Genomic DNA, 22,854 nt, shown 5'->3' on the forward strand with positions numbered 1-22,854 from the left:
ACAAGAAAATTTTAAGAATGCTAAGAAACGTACCCTTGTATTCACTCAGCTATTTGTGGGTGGCTCTAGGGGAATATACTTTTTAAGAAAATCAATTACATATGAAAGAGCATTTTTACATTCCAGCAAATACATGGTACAGCCTATCCAACTTATGCATAATTGTCTCTTCTTTGCTCTAAGAGCTCATAACTGAGTTTCTATAAACTGAGGCAGAAGAACTTATTGAATGAGGAGGCAGAGGGTTGCCACTGACTCCCGGATTTGTTCTTCCGCATTTTATCCTATTAAGTGATGGGGAAAATGATTTGACTGTGTAGGCAATGCATTTTGCTTAGGCTAATTAAAGGCTTACGTAAGTGTGAATTCAGAGTTCCCGTGTACCTACTGTAAATGCTTTTGATCACACCTCTGTTGTGATGTCTGCCTTACCCTGTCATTCAAGAGTATGTGACTTCCAGACTTATGTTATTTTCAGTGTTTGCTAATGCGGTACAGAGATTAGCAATGCCTTGAAATAGTGTTGCTTTTTTAATTCAAAATATTATTTGTTTTATTTAATACTTCAGCCCTCGCTAAAGTTGCTTTTCATATTCTTCTGAAAATGTACAAAGTGAGAACCCCGATTCCTCCCCCTAGAGAATACATGCTAAGAAGTGGTTTCATCACCCCATGTGTGTTATAGAGGACTCTGGATAGAAACTGTGTGTTTGCATAGAGATGGTGTCAACCTCTACATTCCTAGATTTCGTATGTGGATTAAAAAATAAGCTTTAAAGTTAATGGCATTTGAGTCTCAGTATGTTTTTTTTTTCCTTTAAACGAAGTCTTTTTATTTAATTAGATTGTATTTTAACATACATGATCTAAGGTGTAGGTAGGAAATTCACTTAAAGGTCCACGCTGTCCTGGAATATGGCTAATGACAAGTTTAGTTACTTGCAGCGTGCATATTAGAAAGCCATCATATGAGAAGCCTATAATGTCAGCTCTCTGAAACTCTGTCTTCCTTTGTAGAGATTTCAGTTCAGGATATGGTTCATAACATCTGACTTGCTTAGGTGTAGGTCAAAACTTGGAACTTTTAATTGAATGTACTATTATTTTTCAAAGTGAAACACACTGTAATACAATATTTTTTCACCAGAAACATGGCATTGAAACTTTAGAGCTCTACCCTGCTGAACTCTCTCTTTTATTTCCAAGTAACCTAATGTTTCATAGAGTGAGAAGATGATTTTAAGTTTTAAGGAAGAAAAGAGTAGTTCCAGCAGGGAGAGCTTAACATACTCATTTTACTTAACCTTTATGTTATAAAACTTCTCTTAACCTTTTTTCAAAATGCAGAATCCAGATCTCCTATTGTTGGGTTCTATTCCAGGAGTAAAAGATTCTTGGAAAATTTTAATAAAAGGGTTAAGAGCAAGTCTCTTGTCATTCAGACCATTTTAATGGAATTTTCACTCAACTTTGTTTTCTACTCTGTACTGATTACTACAGCTGTGTGAAATCCATACTTTTCTTGGTCAAGAGACTCCTTTGGGGGGATCATTGGTATGATATTTTGTCTTCTTTAATGCCTCAGTGGACCTTGTAGATATGACTCAGAATTTTAAAATATATTATTCTAGTGACACTTAAGGTTTTTAGATGATTTTTAAGATATAACAGTACAGATTCCATCAGTACCAAACTTTTAGCACCATCACTTCAACCTTTGTCTTTGTTTGTTATTGAAAATGTATTTGGAAAAGATAATATAATTTATAATCTGAAATACTACCTAATTAGTTGAAGTTGAATTATTAGTCTGGCTTAAAGACTACAAATGTATAAAACCTGTTGATTTCCTGTAAGATTGATAATGCTCTAGTAAACTCTTACACAGAAGCTATTGTCATGAACTGTTCAACATGCTTTCCAGCTTTACCTGTGTGTCAGTCTATTCTGTGAACTTCAGCATTACCAATAGTAGAAAGATTCTTAAAAGAAGATGCTGACACCTTTGATGAATCTGTCCTATATAATAAGTCCTAATATTAAAGTTCTGTATGTAAAGATCTAATAGAGAAGAACACAGTCCAAATGAAGTGAAACCTGTTTTACTTCAGTGAATTATATGGAAATTAATTATAAATCAGTGAATTATATGGAAAAGGCATACATTTGCTAGGCAAATAAACTGAAAGGCTTTACTGCATAGTTAAATAGGTACATTGGGAAATTTGCAAATCTTTATAGGACTTTGAAATAAACCACTCAGTTATTTTACTAAATAAGACATAAATTGCCTGTGGAGATTTCTGGTTTTTCATATAATAGAAAAAGTGTAATTTTTAAAAAATATCAGAAATAATCTAGCTTCCAATTGACGAAAAAGTAATACTCTGAAATAGATTCAGTAAAATTAGTCTTTGTAAGATCTAACTGGTAAATGGATTGAATCATTTTAAAATGAGGTTGAACTTAATAATTGTGTATCTAAAATTACACTGGAATACAAAGTAATTGTCTTGAAGAATACTCCTTGGACCTCATGCTATTATCACTTAATAATAGCAGTTGTATTTAGAAATGACCTGGCCAGGATGATAAGCTCTCTGCTGCTCTGAAGGATAGTATTTAGCGTAGTAACCACCATAGTAGCAGCGTAGTGACTACCAGACATTCTTACTGTGTTTGCTGTACAGCTGTTTTTCAGACTACAGTTGTGTCCTGAGCTGTAGTTGCCTCAAAGCGCCTTCATGATACTATTCTAAAGTGCCTGTCCTCAAATCTGGGTAGTGAAGTTCGTGAATTTGGTAATTCAGTTTCTTCAGAGATAATGAGACTGTTTTCCCTAAGGATATATTTATAAATAGTGAGTGGAAACTGAATCCATTCCCAGTTGTAATGCTTTTCCAATTCAAAAGTGATATGCATGTATGTGTCTCTTTCTAACCCTTCGAGCTTCTCTCTGTGTACGATTTAGGGTTACATTCCGAAAAGCAAATGGGAGATGGACACATCTGAGGCAAAGCTAGGTGGGTATTTCCTTTTTCCTGTTTTTATATGTGATACCTGATGGTAATGGTCATAGATCTTTCTGCTGTAAGAAGAACAAGTTCCCCCAAATCTCTGCTTAAACAAAGATTTTAGGCCTACCTTACTACATCCTCAGTCTGTTTTGCTGACTTTCATTTTATATATTGTGACAGAGTAAATGCAAATATGTGATAAATTTAGTAATAAAATATTGTCACTTCTAAAATCCATTCATTTATATTAATCAGAAATGTTGGTATAGATGAGATTTCTACCTTTATAAAAAAATATTTAACTGTAGTTCAAAATTGAAGTGGATTATGAATATTTTGGATAATAGTGATAGTAAAAATAATAAATATTGAAGTTTAAAAATTAATTAAAAAGCAGTTATTTTCTTTGTATAATAAAAGTTTGTAAGTGGGGGAGGTAGATATATAATTTAGGTTTTTGAGGAGCCTGGTTTCTAAGTTTCCATTAAAATTTTCCTCCAGCTGGTCTTTAGTGCAGGTTACAAGGTAAACTGATGAAAATTATTGTCTAAATAAAAACTTGGAGTTGCTTAATGTGAGGTTCTTTGTCAAGTAGAAAATCACATATATCCAATGGATTTTCCACCAGTATTTTATGGTAATATTACATAACTTTTTTTTAAATCTCGCCTAAAGAGAACCATTTAATATGTTGATTAAGATGTATTAGTAAATAATTTAAGCTGGTGATATAAGATTTTTTTATTTATTTTTTATTTTTTTATAAGATTTTTTAAAAAGCTGGACCATGCTACTGTATGAAGTATGACTGTTGGTCTCTGCATTTCTCTTCTGTAATTATGCTGTAACCCCCAGAGCTGAAGTAACCATAGAAACATACCTTAAATTTATAGAACAAATTTGAATAATTTAGCTGCTTCACTGTTTGGGATATACTATCTGTGTTTCTGACATCAGAGGGGTGCATTTTACACACAGTTGCATAGACTGTGCCTTTTATTGTGCCCAGTTGGTCATGTGAGCCATTGATGTTGACCAGATCTAATGTTAAAAGATAATTCGGTAAACAGTAGTATTACCATATTGTTGGGATAGATGCTTTGTTGCAAAGTCTAGAATTTTCTAGTGTACGGCATGTGAAAATTTTATGTGGTGGTTACTGACATATTCTTCCATTCGTCCTTCCTCTGTGGGAAATCCATTTTAATAATAACCAACTGTCTCCTTCCTGAACTTTTAAAGCATTCGAAAGTGCTTAAATGCAATTAAGTGTGTAGGAAAATAATAACAACAAATTAGTTTTAAATAATAATGCTATAAATATGTTTATTTTAACATTAGTTTAAATCTGAAGTTCTGTACTTATAGAATAACCTATAAGACTGTAAAATCATTTTCCTCTTTCCTGCTTTTCTAAATAGTGATTATCTTTTGGGGCAAAGAGAAATGGTAATTAAAGAGATATGGGAATTATACAATATTTTAGCTAAGCATATGATCTTTAAGAGGCCTTTGTAATATATTATCTAGGATAATGCTTTTTTTAACTTGAGCCGATCCACACTCTTACTTTCCTTTCTAATATCTAAAGAGAAAGGAAAATGTAATTTAGTTACGATGATTATCCAAGATAATATGACATTAATCTTGATATCACTTTCCAGAAAAAATTCTGGCTGGTCTGCTATTTGCTTCTCAGAAAATACATTTAATACAAATTCAGTCCATTTTAGGTTTTTTTTTTTTTGGCTGTGAGGCTTGTGGGATCTTAGCCTCCTGACCAGGGATCAAATCTGCACCGCCTGTATTGGGAGGCCAAGTCTCAACCACTGGACTGCCAGAGAAGTCCCACAGATGCAGTCCATTTTAAAGACAATGCCAGAAATAGAGATGTTAAATAAACCGTTTCAGTTAAAGGCACTGAAGATCCAGTAATGAGTCTAGGAAAGAAGTTCTTAAATGTTTGCAGCTGGGTTTTCGTTTGTGACAGTGATGTTCCATCTAATGACTCGCCTCTTGCACCACCTTGTTGTCTTGAGAGCTAAATCATCTGTCGAGGAAGGAGTGTGAGCCTTCCTGGGAGTACTCCTTTGATATGGGTCCATGGAGCCAGTTGAGAAGAAGAGCCTAAAGCACGAGGCTCTGTTCTTTTTTGTCACCTTCCTTATCATAACAAATTCAATAGATTTGACTACCAGGTACAACTCTATTTTACCAACATTTCTTAAATATCTCTTGGTAACATGATTATGCTGGGTGGACACGTGGTGGCATGTATTGAGCTAGACAAGCTGAATCTGTAACTGAGAAATTTTGACTTACAGATGAATTGGCAAATGAGAAAGTATTCACTTACTTGTAATCTTTCAGCAACTGTTAAATCTTATTGTTGTCTTGATCTGTGTTCATTAAGTATAGTATTCAGTTCAGCCTGTGTGTGTGTGTGTGAAAGTAGAAGCAGTGTGATTTTAGGAAAATTCAGAACTAGCCTGAGTTGCATCTGGCTTGGCTGTCATGGAATTGTTGAGGACTGTCTGTGACCCACTCTCCGGAGCACTTTGCTTCTTTTCCAGCTGGGACACAAGCGCCCTAAGGCAAGGGTGGTTGTTACAAGCCACATCAAATGCTAGGATTCAGCATTCAAGCTGCTTAAATTCCACTGACATGATTTTAGTTTCTCAAACAGTAAAAAACCAAAAGTATACTTGAGACTGTTGTCATCCTAATTTAGGTTTCTTCATATAGCTTACTTTTGCTTTTCTCATCTCAGCGTCATTTGTCTCCGTTTATGAGTTACTGTGTACTGGCCTTCTACATGTCAGGCAGTTTCATCTCTTCCCAGTTGGAATGTAATTATTTTGTATAGGCATGTAACCCTTGTGTGTTCACCATGAGCAAATTTTCAGAAATATCATTTATGTTTAGAAAACATATAGATGTATCTAAAAATTTTTTTCTGTTGTGCTATATATAATATACTGTTTTGAAGATATGGTAAAATCCTATGACATGCAGAGTTGGATATTTAAACTTTCATCTTCATCTTCAAACTTCATCTTTTAAATTCAAACCTCTGAAAATCATTAGTATGAGTGTATTGGATACCAGTCGTCTTCTGTAACTAACAAATACCCCAGATTCCTCTTCCCTTACCTTATGCCATACATCTGTGTGTTTGAGTTTCCAGGATGCCATGTGGAGGAGGTATGAACCTTTCTTCAGCTCCAAGAAGGAAACTTTAAACTTGTGTACAATAAAATTTCAAATTAAATATTACAAGCAAGGGTGTTCAGACTAGAAATACATACTCTTCTGAACTTCCGTGTTACAAATGTGAAACTCCTGGTGTGTAACTCCTGTCATACACCCAGTGTATGAGGAAGAGTTCTTGTAGTTTTCACACTGTCCTTCTGTAATTGCTGCCTGACCATGTTCTATTCTTGGAATTGAAATATGAAATTTTCCTTTGAAGTATGTAAATGTCGAAGTTGATCTTACTAAGTTTGGAAATCCTTTGACGTTTATTCAATAAGTGTGTTGGAGCGGCTGATACTTTACAGTATTCAACTGAGAACAGTTTTACTGTTTGTGGGCTTCACTGGTTTTTCTAATACCATATTCTATGTCCCTGTGCAATCAAGGTGTCACCTGTAAGATCTTGTGTAATACGGCCTGTCCTGTACATGTAGGTTAGAGCCCCTTGGTATGGCATGTGATTTACAGAGGAGGTTAGAAGACTGTTTCTGTTGCACTCATCCATGTTAAAAATTTGCCAAAGTGATATGATAAAAATTTCTTGAGTTTTGTAAAGTGTTGTAGTTTGCCTTGCTGATTTTTCAATAATATTGCTTTTATGGGGGTGGGGCTTAGGAAATAAAAGCTTTGACAAGTATGCAAAATCTTACTGGTTTTTGAGATCTGTATGGTATGCACAATTAGTTGTGTGTGTAACTTTTACATTTGAAGCATAAACTCATCTTGCCTCCTGCTTCCATTGTACTTTTCTTTCACGTTCTGTCTGCCTTGATGCCTAAAAGGTTTCTTTTATATATACTCTTCACCATTTATGGAGTTAAATGGAGTGTGGTTATTGTATGTTTCTGAAGTGTGTAGGTTTTCCTTTATTGACCTACTTAATAATAGTATGTTTTTATAACTGTAGATGATCCAAAAGTTTAGTGCTTCAGTGTAGCTTTTATATATATATGTACATATATATGTGTGTGTGTGTATATATATATAACTCATAATATTTCACATGTAGAATTCAAGATCACAACTACCAACCAATAAAACAGACTATACACATTTCCATCGTGTGTTCTTGAAGACACCTAAACTCATATCTCATAATTTCTGAATCAGCACTCCCTGTTAATTTAATTGATTAAAGTCTGGGGCCTTTGGAAAGCCTCTCAGATTGAGGATTCAGAAAGAAAATTCAGATCCAGCTACTTTGGCTGACTAGCCCTCAGCCTCAGAATAGTCAGCAGCACTTTAAAGTACAACCAAAGACAGTGGGGATTTGTATGATCAACTTACCTGTAAACGTTAACTTACAGCAAATCCTGTCACCAGTGGTCAAAATCCCAAGAAACTGTTCATCTAAAACTTTCCCAAGCATTAGCTTGGCTCATTAAGTTCTTATACTACCTGTTTTTCATGTAACACAATATCACACATGATTGCAGATCGAATGGGTGGTGGTAATGTTGTGTTAAAGAAACAAAAACAAAAAAGAATGGAAGAAGTTGCTTTTGGAAAAACTCAGCGTTGCTTTTCATCAGAACATGAGAGCTGAAGTGTGATTTTAGGTGGGTGGGGAGGATAAGGAGCCCAGTAAACAAGTGTCTTCTCTTGCTCTGCCCATATTTGCTACTTAAACCAGTATAGTAATGTAAAGGCTGCCGGTATGAACACCAGATAAAGAGTGGAAATTGCACAGAACTTGATATTATCTCAGCTAAGAAGAGAGTTTGGATCTGCAAGTGGTGCTGCTCTCGGAATTGCGGATGTGCCCTCCGACGGTGTTCCAGCCTTCTTTCCCCTTGTTTGTGTGTCGTGTGCAAGCTCACACTCTTCCTTAATGCTGCGGCTCTGTGTTTGTCCCTCAGACAAGCTGGATGGCTTGAGAACTGGCACAAAAAGGAAACGTGACTGGGAGGCTATTGCCAGCAGAATGGAGGACTATCTTCAGCTCCCTGATGATTACGACACTCGTGCTTCTGAGCCTGGGAAGAAGAGGGTAAGAGACCACGAGTGATTACCAACAGTTAAAGGCCTGTGTAGACATCTGGTTTTAGAACGTTAAAGTCAGATAAACACGAATGCTATTTTTTTAGAGTGGTTTGGTTTATACTGCACCAGAGTTGGACACAACTGAAGTGACTTAGCAGCAGCAGCACCATATTACACATTTGCAAAAGAGACCTTACAAATTATTCGATCAAAATGTACAAATAACTTAAATAATGGAGAACAGAGCCTCACGTGGTTAGCACGTTATCAACCTTAAAGGAGTCTGGAATGGCTGCTTGTGCCATTTTGTCATGGAGCAAAAGAGTCAGGTGTGAAGTAGAGTACTGAAGAGAATCTGTGGAGCTTCTTAATGGATCAGATGTAGAGGGTCCAGGATGGATGGGCTCAATGGTGACGTTTCAGGATTCTGGCCATAAGCATTCCATGCATGTGGTACCATTTACTGAATTAGCGTAAAGTAGGGGAGACATATAAGTTTGAGAGTGAAAACTCAGAAGTTCAGCGAAGTACCAGTGAAGTTAGAAGTGATAATAGGACTCGGGACTCCAAAATTTAGAAGTTCAGATAGAAGTAACTGTTTTAAGAAGGAAAGAATAGTCCATTGTTAAATGATACAGAGAAGACAGATAAACTGAGAAAAGAGAACTCACCATTGAATTTGGCAACATGGTGATTGTTGATGTCTGGTCAAAAAAAAAAAGTCAAGCTTTCTTAGAGAGTTGAGGGGAGAAGCCACTTTTGAGCAGATTTGAAGAATAGGAAATGAGGAAGTGCAGAACAGCAAATGTAGATAAGTTTCTGAAGAAGCTTAGCTATGATAGGGAGCAAAATAATGAAGCCAAGATGTTCAATAGGTCTTCCACACAGATGGCAAATTAAATAAAAGTGATATTTGTATGCAGCCTTTAAAACACAATAAAGTAAGAGGTATAACATTGTACATGGTCCACATAAAGCTTTTCCAGCTAGTCTGCCTTGATCTTTCTTTTAAGTATATACAGACCTACCATTCTTTTTAATTTATTTTATTTTTGGCTGTACCACACAGCAGTTTCCTGCCCAGGGATTGAAACCTGGGCCCTTGGCAGTGAAAGCGCCGAGTCCTAACTACTGAACTGCCAGGAATTCCCTACCCTTCTTTTTAAATGGCTTCCTAGTGTACCATCATTTGGTTGAATAATCAGTTCTTTATCCATTTCCTTATCAGTGGATGCTTATGCTGTTTTTGTTTCATTGCTAATGTAATACTCTAGTGTAAGTTGTATGCGTTTGTCTTGGCAACCTTTTGGCAGTGTATCTCTAGGGTGTATTTTTAGCCTTAAAGCTGCAAACTCATAGAATATGATGTATCATTCTGACAGCTATTATGAGATTGTTTTCCAAAAAGGTTGCGCCTATTTATACACCCACATGTAAGTAAATCCCTGTTTTTTTCACACTTGCACAAGCAGTGTTATTACTGAACTTTTTAACTTTTGACAATCTGATAGGTGAAAAATGGTATCTCATTTTTCATTTCGCCAAGTAAGAATGAAATTGTTTATCATTTCTTTATCTTTACACATCATTTCTTTTTTTATAAATTCCCTCAGTACTTTAATAGTAAAAGATGTTTATTGTAAGAGAATGAAAAATGCCACTTCATTACTGTGGATACCATTACAGGGGACTCAAGCTCTCAAATAGTGCAGACAGTCCCTGGGCCTGCCCTTGTTTGTGTGTCTTGAGACCTGATTAGTGGCCTTCTATGTCTGGGTGGCCCAGCTCTACCCAGGGACTACGTGTCTTAATACCTCTTATTCCAGTTTTAAGGTTGGGACAACAGAAGCAGAAATAGCTCTTTCTTGGGAATAATAATTTGGTATAACAGTGAATAATCTCAAGTAAGAAATATTTTTCTCTAGTTCATTTTTAGTTAGGTAACTATTACTCTCTTCAGTAGGGAGTGTGTAATCTCATATAGTTTACTCTGTAAGCTGAGTGGACAAAAGCGTGAGCTGTACACATCCTAGTTCATTAAGTGGCTCCTCTTTCCACTCCTCTCCCTGCCTTCCTTCCTCATTTCAAATTGTTTTTAACATTCAAACCATTTTCCAAAATCAACTTCTTGAGCACAAGGAAATCCTGCAGGTAGCATGGAATGCAGGACTCATTACTCGTTCCTTTCCTGGAGTTGCTTGATTTCTATAATCCAGATTTTATAAATATTGGGTAGATTCCTGGGATTAATTTACACTGAAACACAAAGGTAGTTCTGTAGAATTGATCATACTAGAGTTTTACCAACGTGGCTAGGATTTAAAATATAATTAAAAAATTTTTTTTCCACTTGCTTAGTTTTGTATAAAATGACTTTAATTTATGTTTCTTTGATAACTGTAGAAAAGTGAATATTTCCCTAGTTTTGTTTGAGAACTCAAACGTTTTAGAGATATTTTTGGTGACAGTAGCTAAAATGTACACACACAAACTTCTGAGTATTGGTCAAGAGTTTTCTTTACTATACCTTTTGTTTCCCTTAACAGCTAAGGTAAATGGCAGAAAATTGAGATTGTAAATGTCAATAAAAGTACCTCTCTAGGAAGGTTAGGAGGGACACTTGACATTTCCAAAGCCATTTCTAGTTGCAAGTCATTATTCTGCTCCTTACATTTTTTTGTAATCATTTCATTCCTTTTACAGAATTGTATGTCTGTATGTCAGTCTGTGCAACTGCAGCCTCTTATATTTTCATTTCAGCTTTAAAATTTGGGGCATTTGTGCTGAAACATATTGCTTTTTTAAAAAATAACTACTTTTCTTCCTAATTCCATATTCTTTATTTTATCTGAGTTTTAAAGACTTAGAATTTAAACTTCAGATTTAAAGTAACTTAGTTTACACAGGGCAAGATTGATTAGTGTATTTAAATCTGTTTTAAGGATGTACTATGGACTGTTTTCAGTCTGTTTCTTTGTTCGATGGCCACAATTCATCTGTCTGTCCATCCATCCATTCTTCATCCCCCTTAACCATAGTCATCTTTTGCTAAAATACGTACCCTTGATCCCAAGGAGAACTGAAGAGAGGGTCCATAAATTTGTCAGAATAAATACATCAGCATTAATGGGCAGAAAGCCCAAAGATCTTGGTATTCAGAAACCCACATTATTTATTAGGCTTTTTATTAAGCCTCATGAAGGAAATTGAGCCATAGGTTTTCTGCCCACAAATAAATCTACCTTAAAAAGTGTCAAGTGTTATCAGTGTTCCCCCACAGCTGTTACTTGTGTGTATTATCTTTAGCCAAGTGGTTGATAAAAACAATTATCAGGGGAAGAAATAAGAAGCCAGTCCTCTGATTACCATTCCTATAGACAGTAATAGGAAGGGTCATTTTACTTCTCAGAGCAGTTACACATTTCCAGGTACAGCGTGGATGAACGTGCTCTGGTTCCCTCTCCTTGTTATAGATCACAATCACAACAAATCACAAGCCATATTTAAAATACAGTCTCTGAAGACTTTGGTACTAGGCAGCTGCAAAGCACAGTTATAAGTATTTTATCTTTTACAGGTTAAATCTGCTTATATTTTTAAAATTATTACTGTAATACATACAAATCCGTATTTTTAAAATATCAGAATACCAATAGAAAATGTCCCCGATTCATATATTTGTAGGGATGATCTTGCCATAAATGATATCAACTGAGTTTGTCTCTTGGTCTCTTTATCTCATCAGTAAAAGTAATGATACCAGGTCCCTGTTTTCTAAGAATAAATTTCAAAGACTTTTATTATGTGGAGATGAGACTCAGTCTTTGATCTAGGATGTTTATGGTCTGTTGGGGAAGGGAGATCTGTCAGTGGATAATTGCAATATAATGTGAAAGTTCAAAACTAGGCATGTCACATCTGGAAGTAACTCCAGGGAAGCAATGATTATTTGATTGGCAAAGGACAAGAGGGATAAAGCAGAGTTCATGCGAGGCGGATCAGGTTAGAGCAAAGACATTTTCAGGAAGAGAGTCTAGTTTGTGTAGGGTTACAGAGGTGGGAATGACCCAGTATGCTCTGAGAGCTGAAAGTACTTTTGTAACTGGTGAGCTACAGTCCATGGGGTTGCAAAGAGTCAGACACAGATAGCGACTGAACACACATCTGTTAAGCGTCATAGGTACTGCCCAGAGATGCTGCAGGAGGACAGGGCCAGATCCAGAGGGACCTGTGCACTTGGATTTTATTCTGTAGGTTGGGCGAGGATTTAAAGCTGTGGCAGAGTGGACCAGAGGAAGTGAGAATGAAAGTAGGAAGACTAGGCAGAAGTTAGTGCTTTATTTTTTACTTTAGGTAAAAAATGAGGCTGGTGAATGGAAAAGGGGATAGGAGGTGGAGGGGACAGGGCTGACTTTTTCAGGAGCTGGTATGGCTAGGACTTGTGATTGACTAAAAGTTTTCTTTCTGTAACTTAAGATGTATGACTGTCTTCAGTTCTCCAGTTAACTTCTAATTTTTTAAACCCCTGGCCTCAAATTAGTTATCCTACCCGTTAAACTATTCAGAAAGCTAAGAGACTCTTTGCGTATTTATTTTTTTCTAAAGCCCAGCCTAACACTGTGTTCTTTTTAGGTGAGATGGGCAGACCTGGAAGAAAAGAAGGATGCAGATAGGAAAAGGGCCATAGGTTTTGTGGTCGGACAGACTGATTGGGAGAAGATCACAGATGAAAGTGGTCACCTGGCTGAAAAAGCCCTCAATCGAACCAAATATATATGAAACTTAGTTTTTGAATGGAGTCATTACTCCTCTAAGGTAAGGGTACACGGTCATGTAAATAGCCTACTGTGTGTTGTTTTGAAGAGTCTGAGATAAAGAAGACAGCATGCTTTGCTAAAAATGCTTCTCTTCCTATATTATTTTCTGGTTCTAAGAGTAAGTATGTGCCAGTTGCCAGCATTTATAGTACAGGATATTAGAAAAGGAAGCAATTTTCTGCAACCTGGCTTACTTATAAAAATCTAAGACTTAAGAGAAGCTTGAATTCTGTAGATCTGGGAAGGAGTGACGTGATGAGAGACTGAGGTCTGCTGAGTTTTCTGTCTGTCCTTCCCGCCGTGACAGCCTTTTCTTTTCTTTGCAGGTGGTTCGCTTTGAGGTGATCTGAAGCCACGGCCTTCTGGAGCTTCGTTGTGTGTCCCCTTGCTTCCACGTTTCAGTTTTTGTTTTGTTTCTACTGCTTTAGTTTTTTAAAGTTCTCCAGTGTCCCCGAGAGGTATTAGAGTCTTGCTCGACTTGAACAAGACATTAATCTTTCTTTTTAACTGCTTTGGGGAGGGAGGGAGTGATAGCGTAACTGCTGAAGCCAGGTGGAGATGTGCTGGAGGACTCCAACAGACAGTGTTTCCTCCACTGTACAGTTGTCACAGACTATCTCTATCATCATTGCTTTGTGGCTGTTTTTGTTTTTTACTGTATGTAACTGGTAGCTGATTGTACTAGGATTAAAAAAAATAAACTTTCATGATAAAGCCATGAGATTCATGGGCTATATAGCATGAGCCCCTTTCTCTTGTTTTCTTAATTTTATTTTTATTGCTTTTTTAATATGGTGTGTTCTGATTACATGCTAGTTGAACATCTTAAAAACCTCGTTCGCATCTATGATTCCGTAACGCATGTTGTAAACACAAGGCTCAGCAATGTTCACAACACTTATCTTTGTTTTATAGCTGATTTCTTTTTCTGTCTTTGTGTCTTGAAGACTAATAGAGACAATTTCAAATATTTATCTGTTCCCTGGAGCACATCTGTTCTGTATCATGATGTTTTATTGTCGTCGTTGTCGTTTTGATCCTTTTTTGCTCTTCCCTATTTTCTTTTCCTTCCTCTTTTTACTTTCTCCCTTCATGTTCTCTAATGTTTTGATTTTTCTCTAATCTGACTTTGACTCCTGGGTGGACAAAACTGATGTACTCTATGAAGCTTTGGAGCTTGTTGCCTGACTGCTGAACGTGAATTGTTGGTTTTTTAAGCCAAGATTGCAGGGCAGGAATATGGCAATGCAGAGCGCTCTGGCAGGCAGCCTTTAAGTCTGTCAAGTTTTCAGGTTCTTGCCAGATTGTTCATTATTGGAAAGCATGGCCTTCTGCTTAAAATTTTATCTCTTGTGAATGGTACCAGGTGGAGCCTAGAAATTGCATAGAGCTAAAACCCAAGTATCGTTCCTGTTTAAAAAGAGAAAAGGAGCTCCTTTCCCTTTTTCATTCTGCAAAGGAAAAAAAAAAGTTGTTTCCAGCATGAGAGAAGACTGAGAAGAGACTTCTTTCTCAAGCATCATTTCCACTATGTAATCTAACTCAGTAAGCTGCAAATTTGTTTACAGAAGGCTTGAATATTTTGAAATGTTTACCTTTGTCTAAAAAACCAAAAAACATTTTCGTTTTATTTCCTACATTAAATGTTGTGTGAATAGAGATAATGTTGCCATTTACATATTAATAGTATTATTTTGGGTTCAAGAACTTCAAAGCACTGACGACTAGTGGGAAATTCTGATGAATTTCTATACTTTTTAATGTTTCCTACAATTCTGAATGTTTAACGTAAGAGGCTTTATGTTATTAACAAGTCAATATTGAATGTATAATTCGCTACATTAAGTAACTTCTGGTGTTTGTAGTATTTGAGAAACTACTTTGGTTGCTTGCTGGCCGACGGTACGTTTCTATGTAGTGATCTTTCTCAGTCACCTTTATTATGTTGAGTGAAGGTACGTCACAAGATGGTCAACAGAACTATTGTTTATACAAAGACCAACCTACTAATTATTGAATCTACCAAATGTATGTTTTTAACAAAAAATTTCTAGAATGTGCTCTTTAGTTCAGGAGGTAGGTATATACATATTCTTATAGAAGATGCTTTCCTTCCATTTCTTAACCTTTTTATGTTCTAACAGCATTCAGAATGCCAGTGAAATGAGAAGTGGTCATCACTCACGAATCACTTTCAATCTGTCATGTTTTTGCCTTGCAGCCATGGCTTTGTGTCTGCGGTCTTACTCCAAAAGGTGGTAGGGAAAAGTGAATGGGGTCAGAAATAGCTTCTGCTGATTTTCAAAAGATACTGATTAATATTGCTGTTAGGTGTTGAACATAGAATGTTTCCTGCTTTAGGAAATTGGTATAATATAACCCAGTGAGTGGGATTAATAAGAGAAAGATCAGGCACCATAAAGCAAGTATTAGTCTGTTGACGTTTGAGGTTGCTAGTCTGATACAGAACTGGTAAGAAATTCTTAAATTTACTTTATCACTTGAAGCAGAATAGAAGAGAAAGATCAGGACTATGTTGGAGAAATTTGGTGTGAGCACAAATTACCTTAGAATACAAATATTCTAAGTTTATTAAGAGATGCCCTTGGAATACAAAGAACTGAACTTTGGTTGCATTTATTTGCTAGCATTTTACAAACATGTTCAGAAAGCTGCTTGGTATTTTTTATTTTAAGCATATTAAGTTTATTTAAAATTGGTACTTGCCTTATACAAAATAGTCTGATGTTGGAAAAGTTCCAGTTATCTTTTAATGTTTCAGATCTTTTAAACTAAATGTAAAACCTCTTTCTGCAGTAGTTGAAGTCTACCTGTAAACTCCCTGTGCAAGTAACATGGATAAGATGCAGAAATCTTTCTATTGGGGAATTGTTTATTTAGGGTTAAGCTGGCATGTTCAAAATATGTTGTGACTGATTACAGAAACTGAAAGCTGTTGGGTAGTCTGCTTGTTGACACGTAATTGATTCACATAATTTTCTAGAAGTTTGTATTTGGTTAAGATGTCAATGGTTAATTCAGAAGGTTTTTTTCTTTTGGATAAAGATAAAATCTTAAATTTACTGGCTGGATCTTAAATTTACTGACTGGGTTCATGTCCCTTGTGAAAATTCTGATTATTGATTGACCACATCAAAGTAAGCTCCGTTTCATTTGGAGACTAAGTATTTGGAGTGACTAAAAATTTATTTCTTTGAAGGCACCTCCACTTCTTTTGTAAAGTATTTTATCTTCTAGCTACGCAAGGTGCAGATATTTTGGTAATAATAGACATCTGGAGTCAGCTTACTACTAGGACTGTAAAAGCAGCAGGTTGTCAGCTATAAAGAGACCATTCAGATGTTTCAGACTGGATTTTAGAATTCAGAGTAACCAAAACTGAGATGAATTTTACTAAGCTAAAGAAAAATGATTCCTCATTTCTAGCCTTGACCGGTCCTAATACACATTCAGGTTCCTTTCTTGAAAGCTGTATGATCTTAAGTTATTAATCAAGTTAGAAAGTAAAAATCAACGAAACTCATTTATCAAAGGTCTCTGTGAGGAGCAAACTAGATAATGCTTATAAAACTGCTTGGCACAGCACCAGGCTCAAAAATTGGTAACTGGCCATCAATCATTATTTTTTTGACTTGTTCTTTCATGTGTGCTTTTAAAATTAAAACTTTTCACTTGGCTTGAAGGTGATTGTCACCTTTTATAGTTAGCTACCGTAACTGAGCTAGGCCATATGAAATAGTGTGGTGAGTGAAGGTTGGAAGAGTAATAATTTAGAAGCATTTTCAGGTAGCCACTGAAACTGATCTTCAGAATCAGTATGGAGATTTGTTTAAAGGAATCACTGAGGTGCAAAGGCTAATTAGTAAGTACCCAGGAGGAAAGTGAAAGTGTAAGTCACTCAGTTGTGTCCAACTCTCCACAACCCCATGGACCGTACAGTCCATGGAATTCTCCAGGCCAGAGTACTGGAGTGGGTAGCCTTTTCCTTCTCCAGGGGATCGTTCCAACCCAGAAAGGGATGAGCACTAATGGAAAGCTGTTGCCAGACCACACGTGTGAACAAAGGTGAAGGCGCTGAAGCGTTGATTTGCCTTGTCACATATTCAGAAAGCAAATAGTGATTTTTATGAATAAGTAATACAGTCATATGATACAAAATTCAGAAGGTTTAACATCTTTCCATCCCCGTCCTCAGCCTCCCACTATCCTGTCTACAGAGACAACCAATGTTGACTTTCTTTTGTGTCCTTTCAGAAAAGTTCTGTGGATAAGCAGTTAATTTCGCTTTACCCAAATGGCAGGGTGCTGCCCACATAAGCAGTTAATTTCGCTTTACCCAGATGGCAGGGTGCTGCCCGCACTGCCGCGCCGTTTCTGTTACAGTGTCCAGGAGGGCTTCTGGTCACACGGGAACAGTCCCATTCTCATTGGGCTCCTACTCTCCTCTCCCCCTTCTCCCTCTCTTCCCTTTCTCCTCCTCAATCTTCCAAAGGTACCTTCTAATTATAAGGAGCTTCACTGACAGTTTTTAGAAATTTACCTGTATTTCTGTTCTCTACAGGTAAATGGCACAGAATATGTAATTATTGTATGGATCTGTCTGTATACATTTTTATCACATGTAGGTTTTTATACTGACCCCTGTCTTTCTCTGACTCCTGCCGCCACCTCTGACCCTAGGCAACCACTAATCTGTTCTCCATTTCTGTAATTTTATCATTTAAAGAATGTTTTATAAATGAAATCATATAGTAGGTAACCTTTGGGGATTGGTTTTTTTGGCCTTTTTCACTTGCTGTAATTCCCTTGACGTTTATCCAGGTTGTTATGTGTGTTATCAGTAGTTTGTTCTGTTTATTGCTAGCATTCATAAATGCTGTTAATGGGTGGAATCAATAGCATTCCATCCCATTCTCTTTTCTAGCTGTAGAATGTTTTATGTCTTTATCGTAATGTAGCTCACCAGGTCTCTGTTGATGGATTTAAGCTGTCTTTTGCTGTTATAAATTGTGACTTTTATATACTGTTATCATTACACCACTCCTGTACTTGCCTGATTTCTAGCAATGAAGGAGCACTAGTTACAGCATCATTTACATAGGCATCCTTGAGGGTGACAGGTGCTTAAGAGCCAGCACAGCACATCACAGCGATGAACTGTCAAGGGAACTGACAGTAACGAAATGAAAAAGGCAAATCCTGTTTCCTGGAAAATCCTACAGTATAGAATTCTGACAGAGTAAAGAACCCCAGTGGGTCTTTGAGGGCTTAGAGTGGCCAGAGACTGATGGGTTCCCGGTCCACACATAACAGAGTTTAGACCTTAGTTCACTCTCTTTTTACCTAGTTATTTATGCTTCTGCATCTCCATGGCTGATCTGAACTCAGTTCTCGGCTCTATTGCCTTCACATCAGACTGTAGTCAGGGAGCATCCTCAGGACTGAGTTATGGACAGCCCTCGGTCTGCCAGCAGGAATTTGCACTTGTGATACTAGGAAAATCCATAGACTTAATGGTTTACTTTGTAGTTGACGAGACTTTGACTCCTATACCCAAGTTTGAATTTTCTACCAGAGATTCACATTCTTAGGTTTGACAGTACTGATGTAGATTATAGCTCCCTTTCCTATGATATCTGAAGAATTAAAATAATTTCTTCCACTATGACTTGAAATCCCACTTGCAGGTCTATTTCTGACTGAGTTCCTACTTCTTGGCATGTCTAATTTTTTTTTTTTTTTTCTTTTACAGCATCTAGCTCAGTACATGGCTCATTTATCTGTAGAGTGAATAAATAGAGGGGATATCTCCTATCTGTATGGCAGTGGTCACTCATTCAGAGTCGGACAGGTAACAGATGTGTGAGGCAGAGGGTGGAGATTGTGGCAAACTGGAGAACAAGGTAGGTCCTGTTACAGGGTACACAGTACCTGCTCGGCCACAGACTGGCCATCTGGGGATTTGGGTCTTGTGTTGCCAGATTTTTCTAGGATTTCCAGAGAAGTGAGAAAACTGGATTTTTGTGTGAGATCTTCAATATATTAGCACCAGAAAATTTTGTTTCTTGTTTGGTTTTTTGGTAAGTGCTTCAGCCCACACTGCCTACCTGTCATTTCATACTTGAAGGCTGCCAAGTTGAAATTGTTGATATGGAGATAAGAGGTTGAAGAGGCCTTAAAAGTTCATTCTTGTCAAGTTCCTTCATTTTACAGATGAGGTTTCTGAGGCTGAAAGAAGAGAAGTGACTTGCTCAGTTACTTGATGGCAAAAGAAGGCTAAATCTTAGTTTTCCTGGTCTGTTTCTTATAGGAGTAAGTATGTTTTCTGTACTTTATAATTGCTTACGTAAGGCAACTAGCCTATTTGCTTTGGCTCCAATGACAAATGTTATTCCTTCACTGAGAAGTTCCCTATTACCTGCCTTATTACGGACAGATGCATTCAGCTTGGCAATGAAGTCTGTCAACAACATCGTCCAAACTACCTCTTTGGCTTCCTTTTCCACTTCTCTTGCCACATGCGCAATAACGGCAGGTGCATTGTGTGGCTTACCCTCAACACTCCGTAAAAATTCTTGGTTTACTGCCTCCTTTTTATCTTATCTTTTAGAAATTGTACCTGTCTTAAGGCCCAACACACATGTCGCCTTCTTCCTGAAGCTTTCCTGTCTTGCTCCCTCCAGCTCTCATAGGGCTTTGCTTCTGTTGATATTTGTTCTGTGATCTTCTCTTACTTTGCCTTTCTAGGAGAGTAACTTACATACCTCTCTATTCCATTTCCCCCATCCGTTCCCACTCCCAAATGCAAGCTCCTTGAGGGTAAGAGCTGTTTTATTCATCTTCATCCTTATAACACTGAATATGCAGTACCTGTCAGGTATAGTTGGTACTCAGCAAGCATATTTATTTATTTTTTCAGTTAGCATATTTAGAATTGATAGCATGGTATATTTTAAATATGAAGTTAATTCAGTAAAAATTTATGTAATTCACAAAACTCCAATTTTTGTTTGCTTCTTCACTGCTTCTCTATCTTTTGGTTGATGACATATGCATAAGTATTATATAAATCAGACATCAGATATTCAAATGCCTACTATGGACAGGAAGATACCATAAGTGAGAGAATTGGCCGATAGTTTCATAATGGCATGCTAAGTTCTATTGTTTCATCCAAAACACACTGTTTTGTTATTGGACCTGTCAAAATATTCTTATAGAAAAATATCCTCTTTCCCATTTTTCTTGAAACATCGGACATTCTGTATCATTAGCTTTCCCACATTTGGTAGGAATGTAAGTACAAGTATTTTCTTCCTAACCCTATTATGACAAAAACAGCAATGGAAGCAGAGTAATGTGGGCAGCTGACTCTCAGCCTTAGTATTGAAGAGGCAGTAGGGCATGGTAGGGCCTAGGATGTTGCAGGGTGCTTTCCCTGTCTCACTGCGATAGTTCTTCCCCAGCCATGGTTGCCATGAAGTAAGGTAGACCCAGTGTTGCCAGATGAAGGGGAAGTGGAAATCTGGATCTTTGAAGTAGTCTTTGCAAAGTACCATGAGGACAATACAGTAGATGTAAAACAAATCACATCTGGAAGTGACATACTTCAGCCATCATTTTGGGACATATACCATAAGGGATGGTGAATCCTGGCACTAAAGAAGATATCTATAGGAAAGGAAACATCAAGTTATATCACATAGATGGCATAAAAATATTTTGACAAACACCTTTTGACTGATATTTTGGAGTGAGCAGTTCTGTTTTCCTTGAGCCAGATGGTAACACATACATAATGTACTGATGCTGAATTTGCAGTGGGTTGATTTTTATCCATTTCTTGCTTTGACGTGGAAGCATGTGAATTGCCCCTCTCCTTGGCTAACATCCTTCCAATGACTCCATTTATCAAGATGCAGGTAAGCACCTTATGTGTGCACAGTTAAATAGTGGGCACACACTCCTGTCCCAGAGAAAGAAGATAGCAAGAATTCCCTTTGGTTAAGTGAAACTGCTAAGCAGCCATACTTGGATACAAATTTGAACCAGAATGTTTTCTTAATTCTCCATTGTGTTCTGTTATTTCCACTGAGGAAAGAGGATGCATGTCATTACAGCTTCTTTGGCACCTATCCATGTCAAGGTGGGTATACTTTTGATATATTTGATTTCTTCAGTATGTTTTGGGGCATTATCTTTTCCAAATTCTCTTCAGCCATAAAATATAAGCTCATTATTTTTAAAAGTGTATCAGAGATAATACTAAAACCCTCCATTGAGCAACAAACACCTTAAAGTCTTAGAAGTAGTTACTGTTATCATTTTGGAATGTGGCTTTCCAAACCATTTTCTGTGCATCTTAATGACCCAGATAACCACGATGGTGTGGTCACTCACCTAGAGCCAGACACCCTGGAATGTGAAGTCAACTGGGCCTTAGGAAGCAATACTGTAAACAAAAAACTAGTGGAGGTGATGGAATTCTAGCTGAGCTATTTCAAGTCCTAAAGATGATGGTGTTAAAGTGCTGCTCTCAGTTTGTCAACAAATTTGGAAAACTCAGCAGTGGCCATAGGACTGGAAAAGGTCAGTTTTCATTCCAGTCCCAAAGAAGAGCAGTGCCAAAGAATGTTCAAACCACTGTACAATTGCGCTCATTTCACATGCTAGCAAGCTAATGCTCAAAATCCTTCAAACTAGGCTTCAACAGTATGTGAACTGAGACCTTCCAGATGTACAAGCTGGATTTAGAAAAGGCAGAGGAACCAGAGATCAAATTGCTAACACCTGTTGAATCATAGAAAAAGCAAGATAATTCCAAAAAAAAAAAGTCTACTTCTGCATCATTGACTATCCTAGTATTTGACGGTGTGGGTCACAACAAACTGGAAAATTCTTTAAAGAGATGGGAATACCAGATCCTTCCTTGTCTCCTGAAGAACCTGTATGGGTCAAGAAGCAAGAGTAAGAACCAGACATGGAACAACGGATTGGTTCCAAATTGGGAAAGGTGTACAACAAGGCTATATATGGTCACCCTGCTTATTTAACTTACATGCACAGTACATTATGAAATGCTGGGCTGGATGAATCACAAGCTGGAATCAAGACTGCTGGAAGAAATATCAAAAACCTCAGATATGCAGATGATTCCACTCTAATGACAGAAAGTGAAGAGGAACTGAAGAGCTTCTTGATGAGGGTGAAAGGAGAGTGAAAAGGCTGGCTTGAAATTCAACATTCAAAAAACTAAGATCATGGCATCCAGCCCCATCACTTCATGGCAGATAAAAGGGGCAAAAGTAGAAGCAGTGACAGATTTTATTTTCTTGGGTTCCGAAATCACTGTGGACAGTGATTGCAGCCATGAAGTTAAAAGACGCCTGCTTCCTGGAAGGAAAGCTATGACAAATCTAGACAGCATATTAAAAGGCAAAGACATCACTTTACTGACAAAGGCCCATATCATCAAAGCTACAGTTTTTCCAGTAGTCCAGTACAGATGTGAGAGTTGGGCCATAAAGAAGGCTGAGCACCAAAGAATTGATGCTTTCAAATTGTAGTGCTGGAGAAGACTCTTGAGAGTCCCTTGACATGCAAGGAGATCAAACCAGTCAATCCTAAATGAAATCAAACCCTGAATATTCATCAGAAGGACTGATGCTGAAGCTGAAACTCCAATATTTGGCCACCTGATGTGAAGAGCCAATTCATCGCAAAAGACCCTGATGCTGGGAAAGATTGAAGGCAAAAGGAGA

At 37.2% G+C, this 22,854-nt stretch overlaps 1 protein-coding gene across 2 annotated transcripts in view; it reads left to right on the forward strand.

Moving 5' to 3' along the window:
- Positions 1 to 13,816, forward strand: part of YLPM1 (YLP motif containing 1) — a 64,377-nt gene extending 50,561 nt beyond the window's left edge. Inside the window, exons 18-21 of one of the 2 annotated variants that reach the window (XM_027552438.1) lie at positions 2,972 to 3,023; positions 8,132 to 8,262; positions 12,888 to 13,070; positions 13,399 to 13,806. In XM_027552438.1, coding sequence (XP_027408239.1) covers positions 2,972 to 3,023; positions 8,132 to 8,262; positions 12,888 to 13,034 — 330 coding nt within the window. In that variant the 3' untranslated portion in view covers positions 13,035 to 13,070; positions 13,399 to 13,806. Of the gene's footprint in view, positions 1 to 2,971; positions 3,024 to 8,131; positions 8,263 to 12,887; positions 13,071 to 13,398 lie in introns of both variants that reach the window. The other variant, XR_003512836.1, reaches the window with a different exon arrangement.
- Positions 13,817 to 22,854: the final 9,038 nt, after the last annotated feature.

The sequence above is a fragment of the Bos indicus x Bos taurus genome, chromosome 10, assembly GCF_003369695.1.
Source record: "Bos indicus x Bos taurus breed Angus x Brahman F1 hybrid chromosome 10, Bos_hybrid_MaternalHap_v2.0, whole genome shotgun sequence".
Lineage (NCBI taxonomy): Eukaryota > Metazoa > Chordata > Mammalia > Artiodactyla > Bovidae > Bos > Bos indicus x Bos taurus.